General features: G+C 38.1%; 3 protein-coding genes across 6 annotated transcripts in view; 1 reads left to right on the forward strand and 2 right to left on the reverse strand.

The window, feature by feature from the left end:
- Window positions 1–606: 606 nt before the first annotated feature.
- AK6 (adenylate kinase 6) lies at window positions 607–13,105 on the reverse strand. Its single transcript, XM_045566064.1, has 5 exons — window positions 12,891–13,105; window positions 11,003–11,095; window positions 2,473–2,531; window positions 2,224–2,369; window positions 607–1,143 (listed from the first exon to the last, which is right to left on the reverse strand). Exons 1-5 carry the CDS (start codon window positions 12,916–12,918, stop codon window positions 951–953), a joined length of 519 nt encoding a protein of 172 aa, XP_045422020.1. The 5' UTR covers window positions 12,919–13,105; the 3' UTR covers window positions 607–950.
- Window positions 9,190–10,221, reverse strand: TAF9 (TATA-box binding protein associated factor 9). Its single transcript, XM_045566063.1, has one exon. The coding sequence runs from the start codon at window positions 10,202–10,204 to the stop codon at window positions 9,407–9,409; it is 798 nt and encodes a 265-aa protein (XP_045422019.1). The 5' UTR covers window positions 10,205–10,221; the 3' UTR covers window positions 9,190–9,406.
- Window positions 13,012–21,577, forward strand: part of RAD17 (RAD17 checkpoint clamp loader component) — a 30,305-nt gene continuing 21,739 nt past the window's right edge. The window contains exons 1-5 of one of the 4 annotated variants that reach the window (XM_045566056.1): window positions 13,012–13,117; window positions 13,709–13,751; window positions 14,647–14,750; window positions 17,085–17,342; window positions 17,877–17,960. In XM_045566056.1, the coding sequence (XP_045422012.1) occupies window positions 13,097–13,117; window positions 13,709–13,751; window positions 14,647–14,750; window positions 17,085–17,342; window positions 17,877–17,960 (510 nt within the window). In that variant the 5' untranslated portion in view covers window positions 13,012–13,096. Of the gene's footprint in view, window positions 13,118–13,280; window positions 13,406–13,708; window positions 13,752–14,646; window positions 14,751–17,084; window positions 17,343–17,876; window positions 17,961–21,577 lie in introns of those variants that run through there. The other 3 variants (XM_045566058.1, XM_045566059.1, XM_045566060.1) reach the window with 3 other exon arrangements.

Genomic DNA, 21,577 nt, shown 5'->3' on the forward strand with positions numbered 1-21,577 from the left:
AATATATTAAATGAAAAGGAAGGTTACAGAACTGTGTGCATGGTATGCTACTATATTCTTTTTTCAAAAAGTACACACATATACACACATGCTTTGAAGGCATAAAGTCTCTGAAAAGATATACAGCAAACCAGTAACATTATTTACTAAAGGGGGAGGAACCTGGGGTACCTCGGGACAGGGTGGCTCTTTTGTACCTTTTGAATTTTGTATAGAGTACAAGTATTACCACTTTTTTTTTTTTTTTTTTTGAGACAGAGTCTCGCTCTGTTGCCCGGGCTAGAGTGAGTGTTGTGGCGTCAGCCTAGCTCACAGCAACCTCAAACTCCTGGGCTCAAGCAATCCTACTGCCTCAGCCTCCCGAGTAGCTGGGACTACAGGCATGCACCACCATGCCCAGCTAATTTTTTCTATATATATTTTTAGTTGTCTAGATAATTTATTTTTAGTAGAGATGGGATCTCGCTCGGGCTGGTCTCGAACTCCTGACCTCGAGCTATCCACCCGCCTCGGCCTCCCAGAGTGCTAGGATTACAGACGTGAGCCACCGCGCCTGGCCCCACTTTTTTTTTTTTTTAATTTAAAGAAAAAAAGGGAATACTCTGATGCTTTATCTTTAGTTTTTAGTTTTATTTTAAGAGATCATCTCTATTTTCTTCTGTAATAAACTGAAAAGATACCTACCCATTTGGTCATATTTATTTATTTTTTAGCAATTGAAGCTTTAAAAGATAATAATTTTTACTCTGACTCCCTGATAATGTTATATTCATTACATTTCAGATATTTAGCTTTCTCATAGAGAAAAAGAAACCCAGGCATAAAGCTTTAAACTATCCACCTGCTAGTCCTGTAACACAATTTTAATAGCAATACTGATATATGGACAATTTCTATGATGTTGGCAGAGATATCAGTAAGAGTGATTTTAAAGTGGCTAGTCTTGTCAGTCAAGCGTTATGAACTTTCACCCACTGCTCAATCCATTTCAAGATCTGATTTATATTACTTTCTAGCTCTTCTGGGTTATTGCTGGGCAGCTGATGCACGATTTCTTCCTTATAGGATGCTGCGGCTTCTTCATAAAGAACTTGAAAAATCTCACACTCAATATTGTCTTTTAATTTCTTCTCATTGTAACCCCTAGAAGGCAAAAAGAGGTTAAGCAAACAAAAGCAAACTGAATGGCATTAACTGAAGTTTTAGGAATATACCAGAAATTGGACATTTTTGAATACATAAAAATTTACACAAAAATACTTCTCACAGTCTCTTTACCTAGAGAAAACAGAATGGCACCTAAGAATTTCTTGACATGAAGGCTAAACTAAGGATCCTGAGACCAACATTTAGGTTTGTCTGAATTCCCCCCGCCTACCCCAATTGTCAGCTACTCAATTAATTACCAATCAAATGGCAAACATATTTCTCATTAAGCAGAGATTCAACATTTTAAATGACTGAATCAGCTTTTGATTTCTTCTATTACTCAACAAACTCAAATGAATCATTCTTTTATAGATTAGTTTTCCACTAATTTTCTTTGGAATTAAGAAATTAGCTCTTAGGCTGGGCGTGGTGGCTCACGCTTGTAATCCTAGCACTCTGGGAGGCCGAGGCGGGTGGATCGCTCGAGGTCAGGAGTTTGAGACCAGCCTCAACAAGAGCGAGACCCCGTCTCTACTAAAAATAGAAAGAAATTATCTGGCCAACTAAAATATATATAGAAAAAATTAGCCGGGCATGGTGGCGCATACCTGTAGTCCCAGGTACTCGGGAGGCTGAGGCAGTAGGATCACTTAAGCCCAGGAGTTTGAGGTTGCTGTGAGCTAGGCTGACGCCACAGCACTCACTCTAGCCCAGGCAACAGAGCGAGACTCTGTCTCAAAAAAAAAAAAAGGCAATTTGCTATTTTCCTACCGACTGTTTACATCAAGGAAAAGCATGGCCAAATTGGGTTTCTACATAGTACATTTTACTAAATCAAATTGTCACTTGTGATATTCATTTACTCAGAAAGTCCTGCCTGTATTTTACAACTGTACCTATTTTTCTTAGATTCAGAATGTTAGTAACCACATAGACTTGTTTTATAACAGGAGACCAAATAAAGTGGTCACATTTTCAAACAGAACCTTTTATCAAGATAGTACTGGCTAATTTCAGGAATCTGAATAAAAGTTTCTATTATGCTTTAAGTATTCAATGTTTCTCCTTTCTTACCTTGTTTCAAGTCTTTTGTACAATTCATTGGTATTTGTTCGCAGCACAAAAACAGCATGAAACCAGCGTTCAGGGAAGAAATCACAACCATGGTAGTCAACAATAACGCCACCTTCTGTCATTTGGTTATCTAACTCATCAACTACCTGTAAGAAATGTTTAAAAAAAAAAAATGCTCATTAAGAAAACTAAGGTCAACTTTCCTATGAAATTCAACAAATGCATACTTTATGGAAAACTCATACTTACTCTATCTTCATCTAACATGGGACAATCATACTCTTCATCATAGCCATCATACAACTGCCCTAAAAGAGATTTAGATTAGCTTGTTAAATAGTATTTTCTAAGTAACTTTCAGTAATTTTCAGTTAATTCTGGACTTTAGGAAAGAAAATGTATCATCAGTTATTCTTCTCGATACAAGGGAGGGCACTAACACAATAAACGTCACATGGACGCCAAATATGAAGAGCAATACTAACTGGTAAATTAGAATTTTGTCTAGAGGGAAAACCTTGGATAGCAATATATCTGAAACTGTTTTAAACATCAAAGTTGAAACCAACTAAAAAGAATAAATAGCCAACTTCAGAATCTGTGGGGCTATTTGTAGATGACTATATTATTTTTGCTGAACTATAGATTGGTGGGAAGAGGGCACACATAGACAGATAAAAACACACACAAAGAACAGATTAAGGCCAGGCTCGGTGGCTCATGCCTGTAATACTAGCACTTTGAGAGGCCAAAACAGGAGGCTAGAGGTTTTGAGGCTGCAGTGACCTATGATGATGTCACTGCACTCTAATCCATGCAATAGAGACCTTGTCTCAAACAAGCAAACAAACAAAAAATCCAGATGTATTGGGCCAACAACATGAAATTTATCAAAAGCAACAGGTCGATTCCAGAAATTAACCCTCTGTCACTGAGCACACATCTTCATGGGGATTGGGGAAGAGGTGTCAGTACCCTGATGCTCCTGAACAGTTATCTTTACTTCCAGATTGCCAGCATGCCCAAAAGCCATTCCTCACAAGAGTTAAATAGTCTTATTTCAGAAGACAAAACAAAAATCATGACAAAGGTATAAAGCAGGCAAATTTAAATTTAACATAAGAACTTTCCAGCAAACCACGGCTGGCAGGCTGTGGTGGCTCACGTGTGTAATCCCAGCACTTTGGGAGGTTGAAGAGGGAGGACTCCTTGAGGCTAGGAGTTTGAGACCAACCACAGCTGGCTTTCAAAGTAAGTTTTATTTCAGGATGTAAAACATACATCTCACCTTAAATTCCTAGGAAGTATATAATTTAAGGCAGGCTTACATCATCCTTTAGACATCTCTGAAAGCATGTTATACGGTAATCTTTCCACCTCTTTTCCCTTAATATTTTGGTACAGGCCAAACTTAGATTAAAATGAACATGAGTTCTGAAGGGACAAAAGGGTAGTCTGAGGGAAAGTGGAAAGCACAAAGCCAGTTGTAACTCTTTGCCTTGCCTGGAGGGTCTGTGGACTGATTCTGGGCACACAACCACCTCTCTAGCACCCTTGTGTGGCCTCTGCTTCCTGGGGCTATTGCTCACTTCCCAGAAACTCTATCAGCCTAAACAATTAACCTGTCTTGGTGTGGGGAAAACTGGCTCACAATTTAGAAAACAGTCTAAATCCTTTCTTTGTAATACAAACTCAAGATGGATTAAAGAGCTAATTTCTAATTCCAAAGAAAATTAGTAAAAAACTAATCTATAAAAGAATGATTTATTTGAGTTTGTTGAGTGATACTATAAAAAGACTCAATCATTTAAAATGTTGAATATCTATTCAATGAAAAATAATAAGACTTTAAAGAAAAACACTAGACTGGGAGAAATATTTATAGTATGACAAAGGACTAAAATGTAGACTATATAAAGACCTTAAAAATCAAAGTAACAATAAAATCAATAAACAAGAATTCACACAGGATGGGAAAGTGGAAAAGACAGTAAAGACACATGAAAAAAATGTTGGACTTTCCTAGCTATTAAAGAGATACAAATTAAAATGAGCCTTTTTATGCTTGTTATATGTCATACCTATTTATTTAAACATTTCTTCTACCATGTAATTTCCAGTTGGGCATAATTATAAATGACAAAAAACTTCAACAATAAGGAAATAGTTATATCTTAGTTTACCAACTTGATGAAATATTATATAATTAAAATAAATATTATATACCTTAAAAAATACTATCTAGTATAGACTAGACAGCAACATAATAAATGCTCATGCATACAAGTATGAAACATTAAAAGCAAAATTCAAAGTTGTGTGCACAACCGGGTGCTGTGGCATGTGCCTGTAGTGCCAGCTACTTGGGAGGAGGCTGAGGCAAGAGGATGTCTTGAGCCCAGAATTCAAAGCTGTAGTGTGCAATGATTGTGCTCTGTGAATGCCACTGCACTCCAGCCTGGGTATCATAGTAAGACCCTGACTCAAAAAAAAAAAAAAGAAAGTTGTCTGCACTGTGGACAAAGATCATAAGAAAAATAAAAAGTGAAAATAAATTAGTAGGATTTGGAGTATTTTTCCATGTATTATTTTTACAATATTGTTATTTCTTTACAATACCACACAATCTAAGAATACGTACAGCTGACTTTGTACTATGTGCTAATCTTGAGTAATAAACACTGAGATTCCTTCATATTTTAAATCCTTGACTTTTAAAAGACTACTGAAATCCGTAAAAACATATACTATCTAAAACAGACATCTATAGCAATTTAAAAAAATTATTATGGTACAGAATAGTTGTATGTTTATGGGGTACATGTGATGTATTGATGTAGGCATACAATGTGTAATAATCAATATAGCAATACTACCTTTTAGAATTAAAGTCTTTATACTATAATACTGAAATGCAGAATTTCTTACATCATGTTAATATATTTTAATAAAATAGTGTAATCTATACTTTTAAATATTCATTTCAAAAAACATTTAGGTATAATATATATATATCATATATATGAGGATATAATAATGAACAAAGTGAACAAGAAGACAAATAGTCCTTCCCTCAATGAGTTTAAATAAAATGGTAGAGAATAGAAAAGTCATCTGGAAATTTCATGCTATGGTTCATGGTGCTATGGGAGCAACAGGATGGGCACTTAACAAACTTGGGATATTAGGGGAGTCTTCCAGAAGGAAGCGTCTTCTAAGCAAAGACTTGAAGCAGTTAGCTACGGGAAATAAAAAGATAGGGAAGACTATTCTAAACAGAGAAAACAAGACATGTAAACGTAGAGAGACTAGGAAGGGGCAGGCCCTTTCAGGGGAGGGAAAGTCTTTCACACAGTCAGAAAATAGGTGGTAAGGGGTCAGGTAAACTGAGACCAAATTAAAAAGGGCCTTGAAGGCTGCATGAAAGAGTTTAGATTTCATCCTGAGGCAAAGGAAAATCATTAAAGCATTTAAAGAATAAATGGCATGATCAATGTCAAATTATTAAAAAACCATTTTGGTTTATATGTGCAGAATGATTTGGAAGGTACCAAACCCAGAAGCAGGGACACTTCATTGAGGCAACGGCAGATTTTTAGGTGAGTGATGATTATAGATTATAGCCTGTACCAGAGTAGTGATTATGGGGATGGAGAGCAATGAATGGATTTTAAACTTCATTTCAAATTTTAAAAAAAGAGGAAAATCTTATGCTACTTTAGAAAGTTTCAATTGGACACCAAATTGATAGTTGCCTATACACAGGATCTTATTTTTATTTTTATTTTTTTTTTGAGACAGAGTCTCGCTCTGTTGCCCAGGCTAGAGTGAGTGCCGTGGTGTCAGCCTAGCTCACAGCAACCTCAAACTCCTGGGCTTAAGCGATCCTCCTGCCTCGGCCTCCCGAGTAGCTGGGACTACAGGCATGCGCCACCATGCCCGGCTACTTTTTTCTATATATTTTTAGTTGTCCAGATAATTTCTTTCTATTTTTTAGTAGAGATGGGGGGGGGGAAATCTCACTCTTGCTCAGGCTGGTCTCGAACTCCTGACCTCAAGAGATCCACCCTCCTCGGCCTCCCAGAGTGCTAGGATTACAGGCGTGAGACACCACGCCCGGCCAGGATCTTATTTTTTTTAAGAGACAGGGTCTCCCTGTGCTGCCCAGGCTACGGTGCAGTGGCTATTTATTGATCAGCCCAGAAGTTTTGACCTGTTCCATTTTGAGCTGGGCCGGTTTCTCCCTCCTTAGGCAACCTGGTGGTCCTCCGCTTCCTGGAGGTCACCACACTGATGCCAAAGTCAGCGCGGCAAGCCAGCGGCATGGCGCACTACAGCCCGGAAGTCCTGGGGTCAAGCGATCCTTCCGCCTCAGAAGCCGGAGTAGCTGGGACTATAGGCGTGCGCCACAGCGCCTGGCTATATATAGGATCTTAATACAGCGAAGATCAAAAAGCTTCATTTGATAAAATGACAGAAAGATTAGAAAATTAAATCAAGTTCCTGAACAAACTTTTGTGGTTTAAGGAAATTCCAGGTACAGACATATTATCGACAGAAAAAAAATCAACTGTGGGAGTTGGTAGGCTAATTCTTACCTTAAAAAACCTCACCAGCTGTTGTTAGTCAAACTATAAAATCACGATGTTTTAACTGCCATCCTAGAATTTACACACTCCAGTGAAAGCTGTTGTTTAATCATATTGGGATACTATCTTTAATCATATATTGATGTTACTGCCAATACTTAAAACATTTTCAGATTTCTTCTTTTGGAAACTTTTACCACATTAACCTCAATTCAACAAGAAGCTTATAAATGACAAGCAATGAGTACAAGAAGTTAATTGAGTTAGGATGGAGTGCCTTTTATGTAGAGAGAAAACAGCAATAAATTCTGCCCTGAGAATGTAACCCAAGATGTGATAATCTGAGTTGGAGCTTTGAGGAGTTGTTTATAAGGCAGATAAGGGCATTTATAGACGAAGAGTACAGCGTGTATAAAGACAATGTGTAAAATTCCCCGTGTGTTTGAGAATAGTGTACTGTGGGTCACTGAAGGGACATGGGGAGAGAGGGACCAGCTTATAAAGAATCTCCTCTATTTCACTGAGGTGGATGGACTTTGTGAGTAAGAAGTTCAAATCATGTCATTCCCCCTCTTCCTTTAAAGGAAATAACGATAATGTAGAAGAGGGAGGGAAGAGATACTGGAGGTGAAGTAGGAGATTCTAGGCACAGCACCAATGGTCTCAGGGATGGGATAGGGTTATTACAAGGATGTTTCAGAGAAACTATCAAGTTTAAAGGCCAAGTGGATCTGTGTGGAGAGAGTAAACGTGTACTTGTATGTGTGGGAGGTAGGAATCAGGAGTGAGCAAGTAGAGTCGAAAACTTCAGAGCATATGCTTTAAACATGTTAATTTGGAGATGTATGTCTGGGAACTATCCAGATGGTTCTGCCTAGCAGATGTCTAGAAATCTGGCTGTTTCATGAAATCATGGGGGAAACAGGAGAAAGAGGATCAGGGGCAAAGATTAGGAAAGAGCAGTGTCAGAGAGGTCAATAGCAGTTTCAAAGGCTTCCAGTGGTAGCTGGTAAGGGGAGGGAAAACGGGATTCAGAAGAGGTTAAGAGCAGGGATCAACAAATTTTTTTCTGTAAAGGCTAGATAGTAAGTACTTTAGGCTTTGCAAGCTAGTCTTGCATTCTTATAGTCACACCACATTAAGGATGCCTAACAGTTTTATTGAACTTAATTCCTAATTTTTCCTTCCTTGGTTCCAAATGGAGTAAGGATGGTCTTTCTTGACCTTAATACTACTGACATTTTAAACCTGTAATTCTGTTATGAGGGGGGAGAGCAGGGTTGTCCTGTGACTTGTAGGATATTTAGCAGAATCCCTGGCCTCAACCCAGTAATGTCGGTAGCAAACCCTAGCCACCATTCACCCATGTGACACTCAAAAATGTCTTCACACCTTGCCAAATGTCTCCTGAAGGGCAAGTCACCCCAAGTTCAGAACCACTGCCTTAAGAGATGATTGCCTGGTTTCCCTTAAAATATCTGGCATTAAGGGAGGAGGAAAATGAACACTTTCCCTTTAAGGTTTAGAACCCATCTCATGAAATAATCTCAAAAATAAACCACAAAGAGAATAGTTGAGACTATACACAACTGGCTAAAGTGGTGAGTATAGGCAGAAGACCCAGTGAAGAAGATGACAAGTGTCTCACACTGCACTGTCCTTGACCTGGTGTTACACTCAATGTTATTAATAATAGTATTACATGGCAACTTCATTAAGTTTAGAAATGTTAAATTGAGTCTAAGTAAAATACATGACTGAAATTGACCATTATTTGTGACTGAAGTCATTTGTTAAAAATGGTAAAATTCAACAGTATGGAACAAAACCAATTTCACATAGGTATAAAATAGAGAATGACTAGCTATGTACAATAGCAAAAATCTAAGTTTTAGAGAAATTATAACCTAACCACTAGGCTTGAATTAAAATTGAGCATAATACTAGCTTATAGAATCAGGAATATGACAAAGGTGCTGAAATTAACCTGAAAAAAGGAATACTGGAAAAAAAAATTTTTTAAATAGTGGGGAGATACTTGGAGACATCAAGCGTCCTTAAATATAACCAAAGGGATAGAAAAATGGAAGTGAGCAATTAAGGAAAATAAAGCAGATGAAGATTCACTATGAATACAAATCCTGACCAAGTGACCTCTTCAGAGTCATGGTGATACTTCAGATATCTGAGAGAACAGACCATAAGAGTGATATATACACCAGAGATCATACTCGACCTAAACATCTGAAGATGCTACAAGTGACACTCTATTGGTAATGAACAGACTGCAACAACTTCAACTTGTTTCAACTATTAATCCTATTGGTGACAATAAGGAAATTGCTTTTAAAACATAATTGTCAAGTACCAACAAACAGACTGATGGACAACTTTATTTTTTACACTTAAAGGTTGATGAAAAACCATAACTAATCCTTATTAAAGAAAATCCAACATTTCAATTGAAAGTATGGTAACTATATTTACTCATTAAAGTTTTCTAAAACACAACTTGAAAACATCCAGCATGCATGTTTAATTTCAGTACAATGGATTCAAGGCCAAATATACATGTTACATGCATCAAGGCTAGATTACAAATTATCATAGTCATCATCGTCATCGTCATCATCATCATCATCATCTTCACGCTTTCTTTTCAATGCATTTGATGATTCATTGGCAGCATTTTGTGATGACACCATATTAGTAGTAATAAGAATGTTTTTGGACCCAATTAATGATGGATTAATCAGAACATTCTGAACTGCTGATGTTGCAGGAATTGATGCTTTTACAGCTGGGGACTGTGAGGCAGGCATCTGTACTGTAAACCTTTGCCCTGTGAGGGACATTGGGGTCCCCACTTTAGTTGAAACAGACATGGTTTGTGGGGTTGGTGTGCCTAGGGTGGGAGTACTTGGTCTGCTAGTAACTGAACCAACACTTAACCGAGGCACTGTTATTCTTCCTGCAGAAGTAGATGCCTTTTTCTGTAAAGACTTAAGCCTATAGTTTGGAGCTGTTAAGCAGTACCTATCAGGTGGCAATCTAGGGCCTGAATATGGCTTGATCAATGGCAAAGGGGTCTGATTTCTTTGCCTTGCAATATCTAATAAAAAATCTCTTGGGGGAGGAGAAGTAAAAGACTGGTCAGCGCGACACTGGATTGCCAATCGCACATCATCTGCATCAACAGTAGCTTTCTTAGCATGGCTTGAATAAATTTTTGCATCATCTAGAATTGTGGTCACATATCGGAAGGCAAACTCCAACATCTGATTTATAACTCTTGGCTCATATTCTGTAATCCCCATATCCTTCAGGATTTGTGCCATCATCTGTGCATCTTTCGGCATGCCCTTGGGAGAAGCCATCTTGCCAGACTCCATGATATCCGGTGATCAGACTTTAGATCATTTGAAAAAAATATGTACATTAGATCAATCTGAAATAGTTACTTAAGTAGCAACTGTCAGGAACTTTTAAAAAATGTAAATATACCTTAAATTTTTAAAAATATATTTAAAATTTAAACCATAAATTCAATCTTTTTAATTTTAATGAGGCATAAAGTTCCCTTTACTTAAATTTATTGAGTTCCTACCCTGTACAAATCATTATAGAATATAAAAAAATGAAGACACAGATAAGGAAGTGATAAAAGATTAGGGGAAAACAGGGTAAAATACATAAAAACATCTATGACTTTAGAATATATGCAGTTGCATGCAGGCATGCAATTTCAAACTAATCTGATACCATAGGACACTCATGTCCTACTGCCTGAGTTCAAAGCAATCTGTCCAGTGAGATCAATATATTCACTTTCTTCATATATACGCTTAGCACTACCCAAACCTTTGCGTTTGCCCAATTCAAAAACACTCTCCTTTTTCATCATATTCGAGTTCTATCTATCCTAAATCCCGAATCTCTCCATGGAAGCCTTTCCAATTATTACTATTCACAAGATTTGCTAGCCGTTTTGTGAAAAGGAGGGGGAAATGGTCAAAATAATCAGGACATTGGACACAATAATTTCTATTTCTGTAGGTCCCCAACAGAGCATAAATCTTTAAGGGCAATCTCCTTCTGCTTTCTCTATCTTCTCACAACACCTAGTACTAATACTCCACTGACTTTTTATTTTTAAATAAAAAGAAATCTAACACCAGAGTGTCCCTTACCTTCTTTAGCTAAATCACCCACATTAATGTATTTCAGTCCTGATCTTGAAGCAAGTTCTTTGCCTAGTGTGGTTTTTCCAACCCCAGGTGTACCTGTAAGACAAACCACAGAAAAATTTCAGTTTGTGAAATACTTATTAGACTTCAGTTACCTTCTCTCCTCCTTAAAGTTCTTGACAACTAAAATGAAAATTTTCCTAATTAACAATCATATGAATATTTATTACAACCTAATAAAAATTTCCCAAAGCCAACTGGATATCAGAATCTCATCCAGTGTATCTGATTCTCCGGGATGGGGCTTGGGAGACTCTGATGCCAATTCAGATTGCCTGCCCCCACCATGGAACTGCCCAGTATAAAATTAGTCACCTCGAATCAATTACCATCATTTATTTGTTTTAATTAAATAAGACTATCTCTCTACTACTACTGACATTTATGCCCTTCCCTAGAGGCAACCACTGTAAACCAGTTTCTTATACAGGTATATCTTTCCTAAGAAATTCTTTGCATGTGTTTGTCTATATTCTGTGTGTATACACACATTAACACATTGTGTACATGTACATACGCAAATACAACATACGTTCCCTTTTACATAAACAGCCATTGTTTTTTACCTTCCCTTCTTTATAACTATTATATTTAGAGATAACGAAATGCATAATTTTCAGCTATTTAGGTTTAATGTCACTCTGATTATTAAGTTTGAGCATAATTAAAGATAACACGGATAAATCAAGTCTCACTATGCGGATGAATAACATTCAACCTCAATTCCTCTATAACACACGCCAAGTCTGAACCCTGGACTCAACATGTTTTCCAGAAAATGTTCACTCTAGAGTTTTGATAGTATGACTTACTATTAAAAAATCAAGACACTATGTCTGACCCATGCAAATAAGATGTTCTAAAACCTTCCCCTTAAGGAATCTCAAAGGCTACATAACTTATTTGCTAGGTGGTTAATCTGCTGCTCTCAGAAACAGAATTTGCGCGCTGCCAACAACTTTAAGTCTTGTTAAATAATAGAACTTTATTATGTTGTTTCCACAAAGAGCGTCTTAATTTTTCTAAATGTTGCAACAGCATCCACACCTATTAGATTTTTCCACGGATGACCGATAATGCTTTAATTGCTACAATTTAATAAATATTTCCAAGGCTAAATGGCCAGCAAAAATATTCTTTGGAGTCGTTATGCAGCACTTTAGTTCCTTCCACTGATAACACGCACCCTGAAGTAGGGCTCCAAAGACCCAGAAGTACCCCCACGTTCCGCCGGGAACTTTACAGCATTCCTACACGAGAAACCACCAAAACCGCACACTGGACGCATTCTTTAAAAAAAGGAACAAAAAAAACTCTGATGCTAACTCAACAAACGTACACAATAAATTAGTTACATCTGAACTCATTTACCAAGGTTTGATCTGGAAGGCGTCTCTCACATGCAAAGGAAAAATAAAAGAGAGCCCAAGAAGGCCTAGATCTACTAAGGGCCAGACGCTGCTTTACAATACTTCGCTAAAAACCCAAAGCCAGTCTTCCCAAAGAACCCACAGCCCTCATAAACCAAAAAAGCCAGATTCTGAGAGACTAAGCAGACTTCCCGAAAGCGGAGCCGGACTCGTCTACCTCTCCCCGCCTCACCGAGGAGCTTCTGGCCAACGGAATTAACGTTCGGCGCCCCTCCCCCCACCTCTCGCGACGTTCCCGCGGGCCGGCTTCCGGGGCCCTGACAATCGTGCCGCCACGCAGCCCCCCGCTAGCCTCCAAACAGAACCCTGAGCTGGCCCCCGCTGGGGCGCCCGAGGCCCCAGAGCACTCGGCGTCCCTTGCCTGACCCGCCAACCAGCCCCCCTCGCCCGCGCGCCCTGACCCGTGAGCAGGATGTTCGGAAGCAACATGGTCCTCGCCGCGATGGGCTCCGAGCGCCTCGGCTCCAGCGTTCTACGCACCTCAGGGAGGAGCCGGAAGGGGCGGGCAGCGACAAGCGCCAGCGGCCCGGATATCTTCCGGGCCCTGCACCGCGCTCCCGACCCACCTCCGCAGCCCGGTCGCCGTCTGTAGGTTCCCTGGCTTTCTATGACGCGCTTCCAGCGAAAGGTCGGAAGGAGGGGTACTACTCGGGTCCGTACTTTCGATCAGGCAGTGCGCTGGATGCCTAAGCCACTCACTCCTTTGACGGCCCCCGCCCTTCTGGTTGCGTCGCGGAAGCGCCGATCAGTCTGGAAGGTCCCGGGTAGCGGGACCCGCCCCTCGCCCCCCCTCTCCCCCCCAAGAGGCTCGGCTTTGATCCTGGATAGGGCCAGGCGTTGCGTTTCCACCGGGAGCAGAGCCTGGGCCCCTTCGCTCCTCTCATCTCACGAGAGGGTGCAGCTTTAGGAAAGTAAGGTAGGCGCGGCTGCGCCTATGTTGTATATATGTCCTAGAGACGCGATCTCTGGCTTCATGCTTTCCTGTGCTCTCGTCGCTCCTCCTCCGGACCCGCCCATCCTATCTGGGAATGAGAAGGGTGAGGGTGCAGAGCTCTGGCCTGGAGCTGGGCTGCAGAAGCTCAGCCCGGCTCTCCGCTGATTACAGGATTACGTTGGACGAATGTCTGAGCCTAGTATCCCCTGTGCAGTGTGTGGGGTGGCGGTGGGTCTGCTAAGAATAGCTTGGAAGCTGTCTTCTACTTTTGACATCTCATTTCAGGAACCTGGCATCATCAGGGACAGTTACCTGCTTTTCAACAGAGGTAATTGTCAGTCTTGTTTTCAGAGAGCGACTAGAGTCCTGACCATAACAACAATCTGCAGCCTGTATTTCGACCTACCAACTATGTTTACTCAAATAGGTGTTTTTTCCTCTTGTGTAACTTTTGGAACTTCAAGTTCTGTCTGTCTGTGAACTGTTTTTTTTTTTCGGGGGCAGGGGTAAATTATTTTTTTTCTAGTGTATGGGAGTGTCTTACTTTATAGGCCATGTATGCCTTCAAACTATAAAATAGTCCAATACACCTTCAATATATAGGTTTGTAAGCCTTAGAATTTTACTCTAGCTAACTTAGAAGTGTTGAATCCGCTAACTTGCATAAGCATTTAAGGCTTTGAAAACACAGTTGAAAAACACAGTGTTAGCAAGAAATTTTCTAATATGCTCTAATAAGGAAAGCAGTTTTAGAAAAATTTACAGTGAGATTTAAGTTTTTTGTCCAAAGCAAGTGAACTCATTGTATTTTGCTTTCTTTTTTTTCTGAAATTTTGGAAATGAACTGCAGCCGTAATTTGAACTAAGAACTTCAATTTTCAGCATAAAAACTGCTCAAATAAAATTGTCTAATTTTTCTTAGTGACAAAAGGTAAGTACACAATGCATAGTTTTTCTGTTTTTCTCTAATACAATGAGCTAATATGAAAAGCTTTTTATAATACCACAGGTAGATTATTTGACACAGTAATGGCCATTAAAAATAAAATTTATTTTAGCATTTTGATTTCTTTAATCACCTATGTTATCTGTTCTCTTTCTCTAGTTCTTCAGCCTTAACTTCATTGTGTTGTTGATTATGTCAGTACCTATTGATTACTGTAATTCTGTATTTACAGTTTTTCTTGACTCCAAGTGTTTTTTTCTTTCTTTTTTTCTCCTAGGTGAATCATATTTTGATACACTGCAGGTTGTATACTACGGATGGGAACGATTAAAATTTATAATGTCAAAAACTTTTCTTAGACCAAAGGTATCTTCCACAAAGGTATGATACACTAAAATGTAATAATTGCCTAAAAAGAATTATAAATTTTTATGTATGTTTTAAATAACTTACTACTGGTATCAAAGTAATGGAGCCCAGTATCTGTTGTAGTTAGTGATCTAAACAAGTCTGGTAATAAGTTGTGAAACGACTGTACGCTAAAAGCACAACCATAATTTTGAAAAAGAGTTTACAATCCCAGTCATAAAGGAAAAGACTGAAAACTCCTGAAGTGAAGAACATAGAAGAGAGAAATATATGAGTGATTGTTGGTATACCCTAACCACACGCCCTACCTCTTAGAAGTCTTGTGGTTCAGTGTGTCACTTTTCAGCAAGATAAGGGTTCGGGTGTGATGGGGGTTAGACAGTATCATATTCGTACAAGGTAGCTATTTCCCTAGTCATGGCTCTAATTTTTCTTTGATCTTAAGTAAATTATTTAACTTTGCTGTTTTTCTTTCTCTTTTTTTTGGTGGATGGGAGTCCACATTTATGTAAGAAATAAAACTATAAAATGTATAAATAATATGCAAGTCAGAATTACTAGCAACAGTCTTATTATAACAGAAGATACTTGTATGTATTCTAAAATGTAGGGGAGGCCGGATGCGGTGGCTCACGCCTGTAAATCCTAGCACTCTGGGAGGCCGAGGCAGGTGGATCGCTCGAGGTCAGGAGTTCGAGACCAGCCTGAGCAAGAGCGAGACCCTATCTCAACTAAAAATAGAAGGAAATTATCTGACCAACTAAATATATATGTAGAAAAAAAATTAGCCGGGCATGGTGGCGCATGCCTGTAGTCCCAGCTACTGAGGAGGCTGAGGCAGTAGGATCGCTTAAGCCCAGGAGTTTGAGGTTGCTGTGAGCTAGGCTGACGCCACGGCACTCACTGTAGCCCGGGCAACACAGTGAGACTCTGTCTCAAAAAAAAAAAAGATAAATAAAATGTAGGGGAAAGGGGCCAAAGGTATAGTGTCAGTGACAGTCTTAATTGGTGAGGAGGAAATGGGTAGCTATGACTGAAATAGCTAGTCTGTTGTGGTCTTCCTTTCTTTATTCATTGCTGATCGTATTCCTAAACTTTTGTCCTAAAAGAAGAGTGAAGTGTGACTTAGCATTCATAAAGTACATATAACCCCCCAACTTTTTTTTTCCTCTTTGTCTCATGAACTCCAGTGAGATTCAGTTCTAACTTCTGGTTCTTTTTCTCCACCAGAGGACCATTGTACAATAAATAGCTCACAACTATGGCTGAGTATTCTTGAAGGGTAATATTTAATATAATCTTGTTTTTTTTTTGTTAGCCAGGGAGGAAATTCAAAAGCCAGGTGCTGAGCTAGATTTCTGTAGATTTATACCATTAGAGTGTTAAGAAAATCCATTTCATAATTTCTAATTATGAGAAAAACCTTTTTCATACTCCTAATTTTTTCTTTTTTTTTTTCTGACAGAGTCTCACTTTGTTGCCCAGGCTAGAGTGCCATGGTGTCAGCCTAGCTGATAGCAACCTCAAATTCCTGGGCTTAAGCAATCCTCCTGCCTCAGCCTCCCAAGTAGCTGGGACTACACACGTGCACCACCATGCCCAGCTAATTTTTTCTGTTTTTAGTAGTGACAGGATCTGGCTCTTGCTCAGACTGGTTTTGAACTCCTGAACTCAAGCGATACTCTCACCTCGGCCTCCCAGAGTGCTAGGATTACAGGCATGAGCCACTATGCCTGGCCATACTCCTAAATATTTTTAGGTTAAAATTGCTCAATTCAGCATCGTCTATATGCATTTACAAAGGATTTTAAAGAAAAGGAAATGATGGAGGGAAATGTAGAGAGGTCAACAGTTTCTATAGACCATGAGAACATGAGGTAGAACCCACTGATTTTCTCTTCTGTTGCCCCAGTACTCTTCTTCTTAGGCATTTCTAAGTGACCAATCTCATCCTCCCTGAAAAGCATGCCTCTCTTATAATAAAAATATTAGTTGCTTTATCCAGCCTGGGTAACAGCCAGACCCCGTTTCTCCAAAAAATTAAAAAATTAGCTGTGTGTGGTGGTGTGTGCACCTGTAGTCCCAGCTACTCAGGAGGCTGAAGCGGGAGGATCGCTTGAGCCTGGGAGTTTGAGGTTGTGGTAAGCTATGATGACACTACTGTACTCTAGCCTGAGCAACAGAGTGAGACCCTATCTCAAAAAAAAAAAAGAAAACCTAATTTGTGAGATTTTTATTTTAAATGTTATAAATTTATCAACGTTTTTGTTTCCAGAGTAGTTTAGTTATATAGAGAATACATGCAAAAAAAATGTAATTATATTTACATGGATTCATTTTTTTCAGGTAACAGACTGGGTAGACCCATCATTTGATGATTTTTCAGAGACTGCAGGCATCTCTACTATTACTGCCACATCATTGGGTGTGAATAACTCAAGTCATAAAAGAAAAAATGTTCCATTCACATTAGAAAGTAGCAGATTTCCAGCTGGAAAAAGAGGAAAGCTATCTTCCGTAGAACAGATTTACAGTTTAGAAAATTCAAAACAATATCTGTCTGAAAATGAACCATGGGTGGATAAATATAAACCAGAAACTCAGGTATTAATTGCATGGAAACGTGTCTACATAATTTAATTTTAGGGTGAATGTGGGTGAATGGGAGGGAGAAGCATAGACATTTTCAGATTTTTAGTCATAGAATCTTTCTGTCTAAATGTTAGAAAAAAACAATAATTTATATTTTAATGTTCCAAGGCTCAGATTTTTCTCAGCAGTCAATCTGAAGTTGTACCATTAGTTCTTTGTCTTAGATTTAATTTAACCCCAACCTAGAATTGATCTCCTTATAATACCTCTCCCTACTGCCTTCTCAAAATGTGTTCCTGGATTTTAAAATATTTTTTAATTGCAAACTTGCTAAAATTATCATACAGTGGTATCAGCTTAAGAATAGAATTTTTCCATAGTTATAAAAAAGTTCAAGTGTAATCAAAAGGACCATTTTTATTACAATATAACATGTTACTGGTTTGCTACTTTTTTTAATTAAATATGTTTAGGTTAATATGTGGTGGTGTACCAAAAACCCTTGAGTTAAAGTGTTTTATTTTAAACTTGAAATTTTTATCTCAGCATGAACTCGCTGTGCATAAAAAGAAAATTGAAGAAGTTGAAACCTGGTTAAAAGCTCAAGTCTTAGAAAGGCAACCAAAACAGGTAATTAAATAGTAAATGTTTTAAAATATTTAACATCAAATGTTTTTCTGATTTGTAGCGTGCTGTTAGAAGGTAAACTTTTATAATGACTTTGGTCAAAGAAGTGCAGATCACCTCTAATAGAAAGCTGCCTGACTTTTACTACTTCTAACCTCACTAAAAGACTTGGAGACTTTGAGTTTTCCCCTTTATTTGTATGTCTTTTTCCTTATATCTTATCGTCAACATAAGGCATAGTAAACCAATTAGGGTAGTAGTATATTTAGCACATTAAATTATCTTATATTGAGGCAAGCAAGCAAATTGCATGTTTCTGTATTAAATATAGCCTAAAACAGTCATTATTTTAGGTTGGTGTTTTTTGTTTCACTTCCTAATTCTACAGCTACCCTCAGTCCTCCAATGGAGAATGGTCTCTCTTTCTCTCAGTTTTTTTAAATATTTTGAGACTCTTCAAACATAAAGGAAAATAGAATAGTAAAAGTACTCCTCTCCATAATATACTCATCATTTCCCCCTTAAGTGTTTTTAAATAAATTATAAGCATTACAACATTTCAGGCAGACTTTTCGATATTTCAGTATGTCTATTATTTCTTTTAAATCATTTTCCTAAGTATGTATACCATTATTCTAAGAAAATTAACTTTAATGCCCTAATGTTATCTAATGGTCAGTTCATATTCACATTTCTCTAGTTGTCCCCAGAATGTCCTAATGTCTTTTGCAGCTGGTTTGTCATTTTTTTCCCCCAGCAGCTGTCACCTTGACACTTTTGCAGGTTGTTTGTTTCAAGCAGAATGTAACCAAGGACCAAACTTTGCATTTGATCTTGTTATATCTCTTAGGTCTTTGTGGTTTTTTATTGTTTGTGTTTTTAGAGACAGGATCTCCATATGTTGCCCAAGCTGGGGTTTTTTTGATCTAGTAATAGTCCCCTCCACCTTTCTTTTTCTCCAAGACATTGACTTATTTTTTGTATTTAGTAGAGATGGAGGGTGTCACTCTTGTTCAGGCTGATCTCGAACTCCTGAGCTCAAGCAATCCTCCTGCCTCTACCTCCCAGAGTGCCAGGATTATAGGCTTGAGCTACCTCGCCTGGCCAAGACATTGACTTATTAAAAAGACCCAGGCCAGTTGACTTGCAGAAGTCTCATTTTCAATTTGTCAGATTGTTTCTTCCTGATGATGATTAACTTGTTCTTCTATCCTGCATTTCCTGTAACCTGGAATTTTGAATCAAGGGCCTGATTAGATCCAAGTTGAACATTTTTGCAAGAATGCTTTAAAAGTTACGGTATATATTTTATAAAGTGTTAAATTGGAAAGTATGGGTGGTTCTCCTCCTGTCTTTGATATTAAGTTTGGTCACTAGATTTAATGAGGTGATAGTCAAAAATCTTCATTGTAGAATAACTTTCCCTTGTAACTGGCACATAATCTATGGGGCGACACTTTGGTGGCATGCGAGTGCCCAGTTCCCCAGCAGTCTTTCACCTAAGTGCCTTAATATCAATTTTCAATCCTTGCCTGAATCACTTATTAGAGTTGTGAAGTGGTGATTTTCAACTAATTCTATTCCTACAATTTTTAGCAGATATATTTCTATTAAAAAAAAGTTTGCCATCACTAGTTGGGGCTATTTAGTTACCATGAAATGCAATTCCAACTGGAAAGGCAGGATAAGTTTCCATTCTTTTCCTTTATTTTCATTTTTAAATAAACTTTATTTTTTAGAGCGGTTTTAGGTTCGCAACAAAATTGGGCAGATGGTGCAGAGATTTCCCATTTATTTTCTGCCTCCCAAACAAGCATAGTTCTCCCCATTATCAACATTCCCCCACCAGAGTGGTATGTTTGTTAAAATTGATGGACTTACATTGACGTATCACTTAACACCCAAAGTTCATTGTTTATATTAGGGCTTTTCTTTAGTTTTCAACTTTGAAATGAAGGAATTGGTATGTTAGTTGCTTTCATGGTAACATCCTTCTCTCTTGAATCAAGCCTAGTCTCTGCCCTGTGGATCTAACCCTTTGGTTTAGGGTTAAGATAATGTATTCAAGATGGATTTTCATTGTCAGCGTTGGTATTCTGATGGCTCATAAAAATTTCTCTCATCTCTCTTCTCTGAGTACAGATTAGACCTAATTGGACAGTTTCTCTGAAACATCTTGTACATCCAGGCTTTTCCTCATTGATTTGTTTTTGGTTAGCCGAGCTAATAGTTTATATTTTTCAGTCTCTACTATGTTCTTTCACTTAGAAGTACTCTTAGTATAAACATTATCATGTTATCAACCTTCATGGGTGTTACTATTGTTATTTTACCAGTTGGATAAACTTAGGACTGTATGTACTATGTACATACATAGGTATTGGGGAAAATATTTTCTCTATAAATTAAAAAGCTTTCCCCCCTGAAGAGTTGGACTCTAACAAACCATATATAAAAGTTTCAATGATGGCAGTAATTACAAGGTATTTCTCTTCAAAAAAAATGATAGCTTCTAGATTTATCAGTGGGAAAACTAAATTTACTCTAAAAAATTTATTCTACAGTACCCCAAATGTTTGCTGAGTTTAATTTTTCAGGGCAATTTCTTTCCTTTAAAATATAGTAAAACTCTACTACAGTATGATAATGAGGGGATTTTTGAAAATCTTCATGTTGTAGTGTTCTGGTAAGAGACTACCTCCCAGTTCTCCAACTGGAAGCAAAACTTTTGCTATGTGACTCTACTCGCTGTGTCAGAAAACAGACGCTTAGGTATATTACATACGAAAAATACATAGCTCCCATGCTATGTATATTTCTTTTCTGAAAAGTGATCTGTATGTTAGTTCTCATTATTTGAGGCAGTTATGTTCTGTACAGTTGTTGAATTAGCAACTACTGAAACATTTTTCTTAGGAAAAATACGGAATTAAGTCTGCATATGGTGGCTCACGCCTGTAATCCTAGCACTCTGGAAGGCCAAGGCAGGTGGATTACTTGAGGCCAGGAGTTAGAGAACAGCCTGAGCAAGAGTGAGACCCTATCTCTACAAAACAGAAAAATTAGCTGGGCGTAGTGGCAGGTACCTGTAGTCCCACATACTTGGGAGGCTGAAGCAGGAGGATCATTTGAGGTTGCAGTGAGTATGATCACGCCACTGCACTCTAGTCCAGGAGACCAAGCAAGACCCTGTCTCAAAAAAAAAAAAAAAAAAAGAAGAAAAATATGGGATTAAGATTAAGTTTAAGTTTCTAAAAGCCTCTGGTCACAACATTTTTTGTCAACCCATCAATACATAACTATATTTTATGTGTGTTTGTATTTAAAGATACCTTATTTAATATGTATTCATGTGTCGATTAACAACAGGGATGCATTCTGAGAAATGTGTCATTAGGTGATTTCATCATTGTGCAGACATCACAAAGTATACTTACACAAATCTATGGTGTGGCCTATACACACCTAGCCTATATGGAATAGTCTATTGCTCCTAAGCTACAAATAATGTACAGCATGTTACTATACCGAATACTATTGGCATTTGTAACACAATGGGAATTATTTGGGTATCCAAACATAGAAAAAGTATAGTAAAAATATAGTAACAAAAGATTTTG

The sequence above is a fragment of the Lemur catta genome, chromosome 12 (assembly GCF_020740605.2).
Source record: "Lemur catta isolate mLemCat1 chromosome 12, mLemCat1.pri, whole genome shotgun sequence".
Lineage (NCBI taxonomy): Eukaryota > Metazoa > Chordata > Mammalia > Primates > Lemuridae > Lemur > Lemur catta.

Coding starts and splice junctions, on each gene's coding strand:
- AK6 (XM_045566064.1), bottom strand. CDS start 12,918: ATGTTGCTTCCGAACATCCTGCTCACGG. Junction 11,096..12,890: donor TCCGAACATCCTGCTCACGG/GTCAGGGCGCGC, acceptor TTTGTCTTACAG/GTACACCTGGGGTTGGAAAA. Junction 2,370..2,472: donor CCATGTTAGATGAAGATAGA/GTAAGTATGAGT, acceptor CATTTCTTACAG/GTAGTTGATGAGTTAGATAA.
- TAF9 (XM_045566063.1), bottom strand. CDS start 10,204: ATGGAGTCTGGCAAGATGGCTTCTCCCAAGGGCATGCCGAAAGATGCA.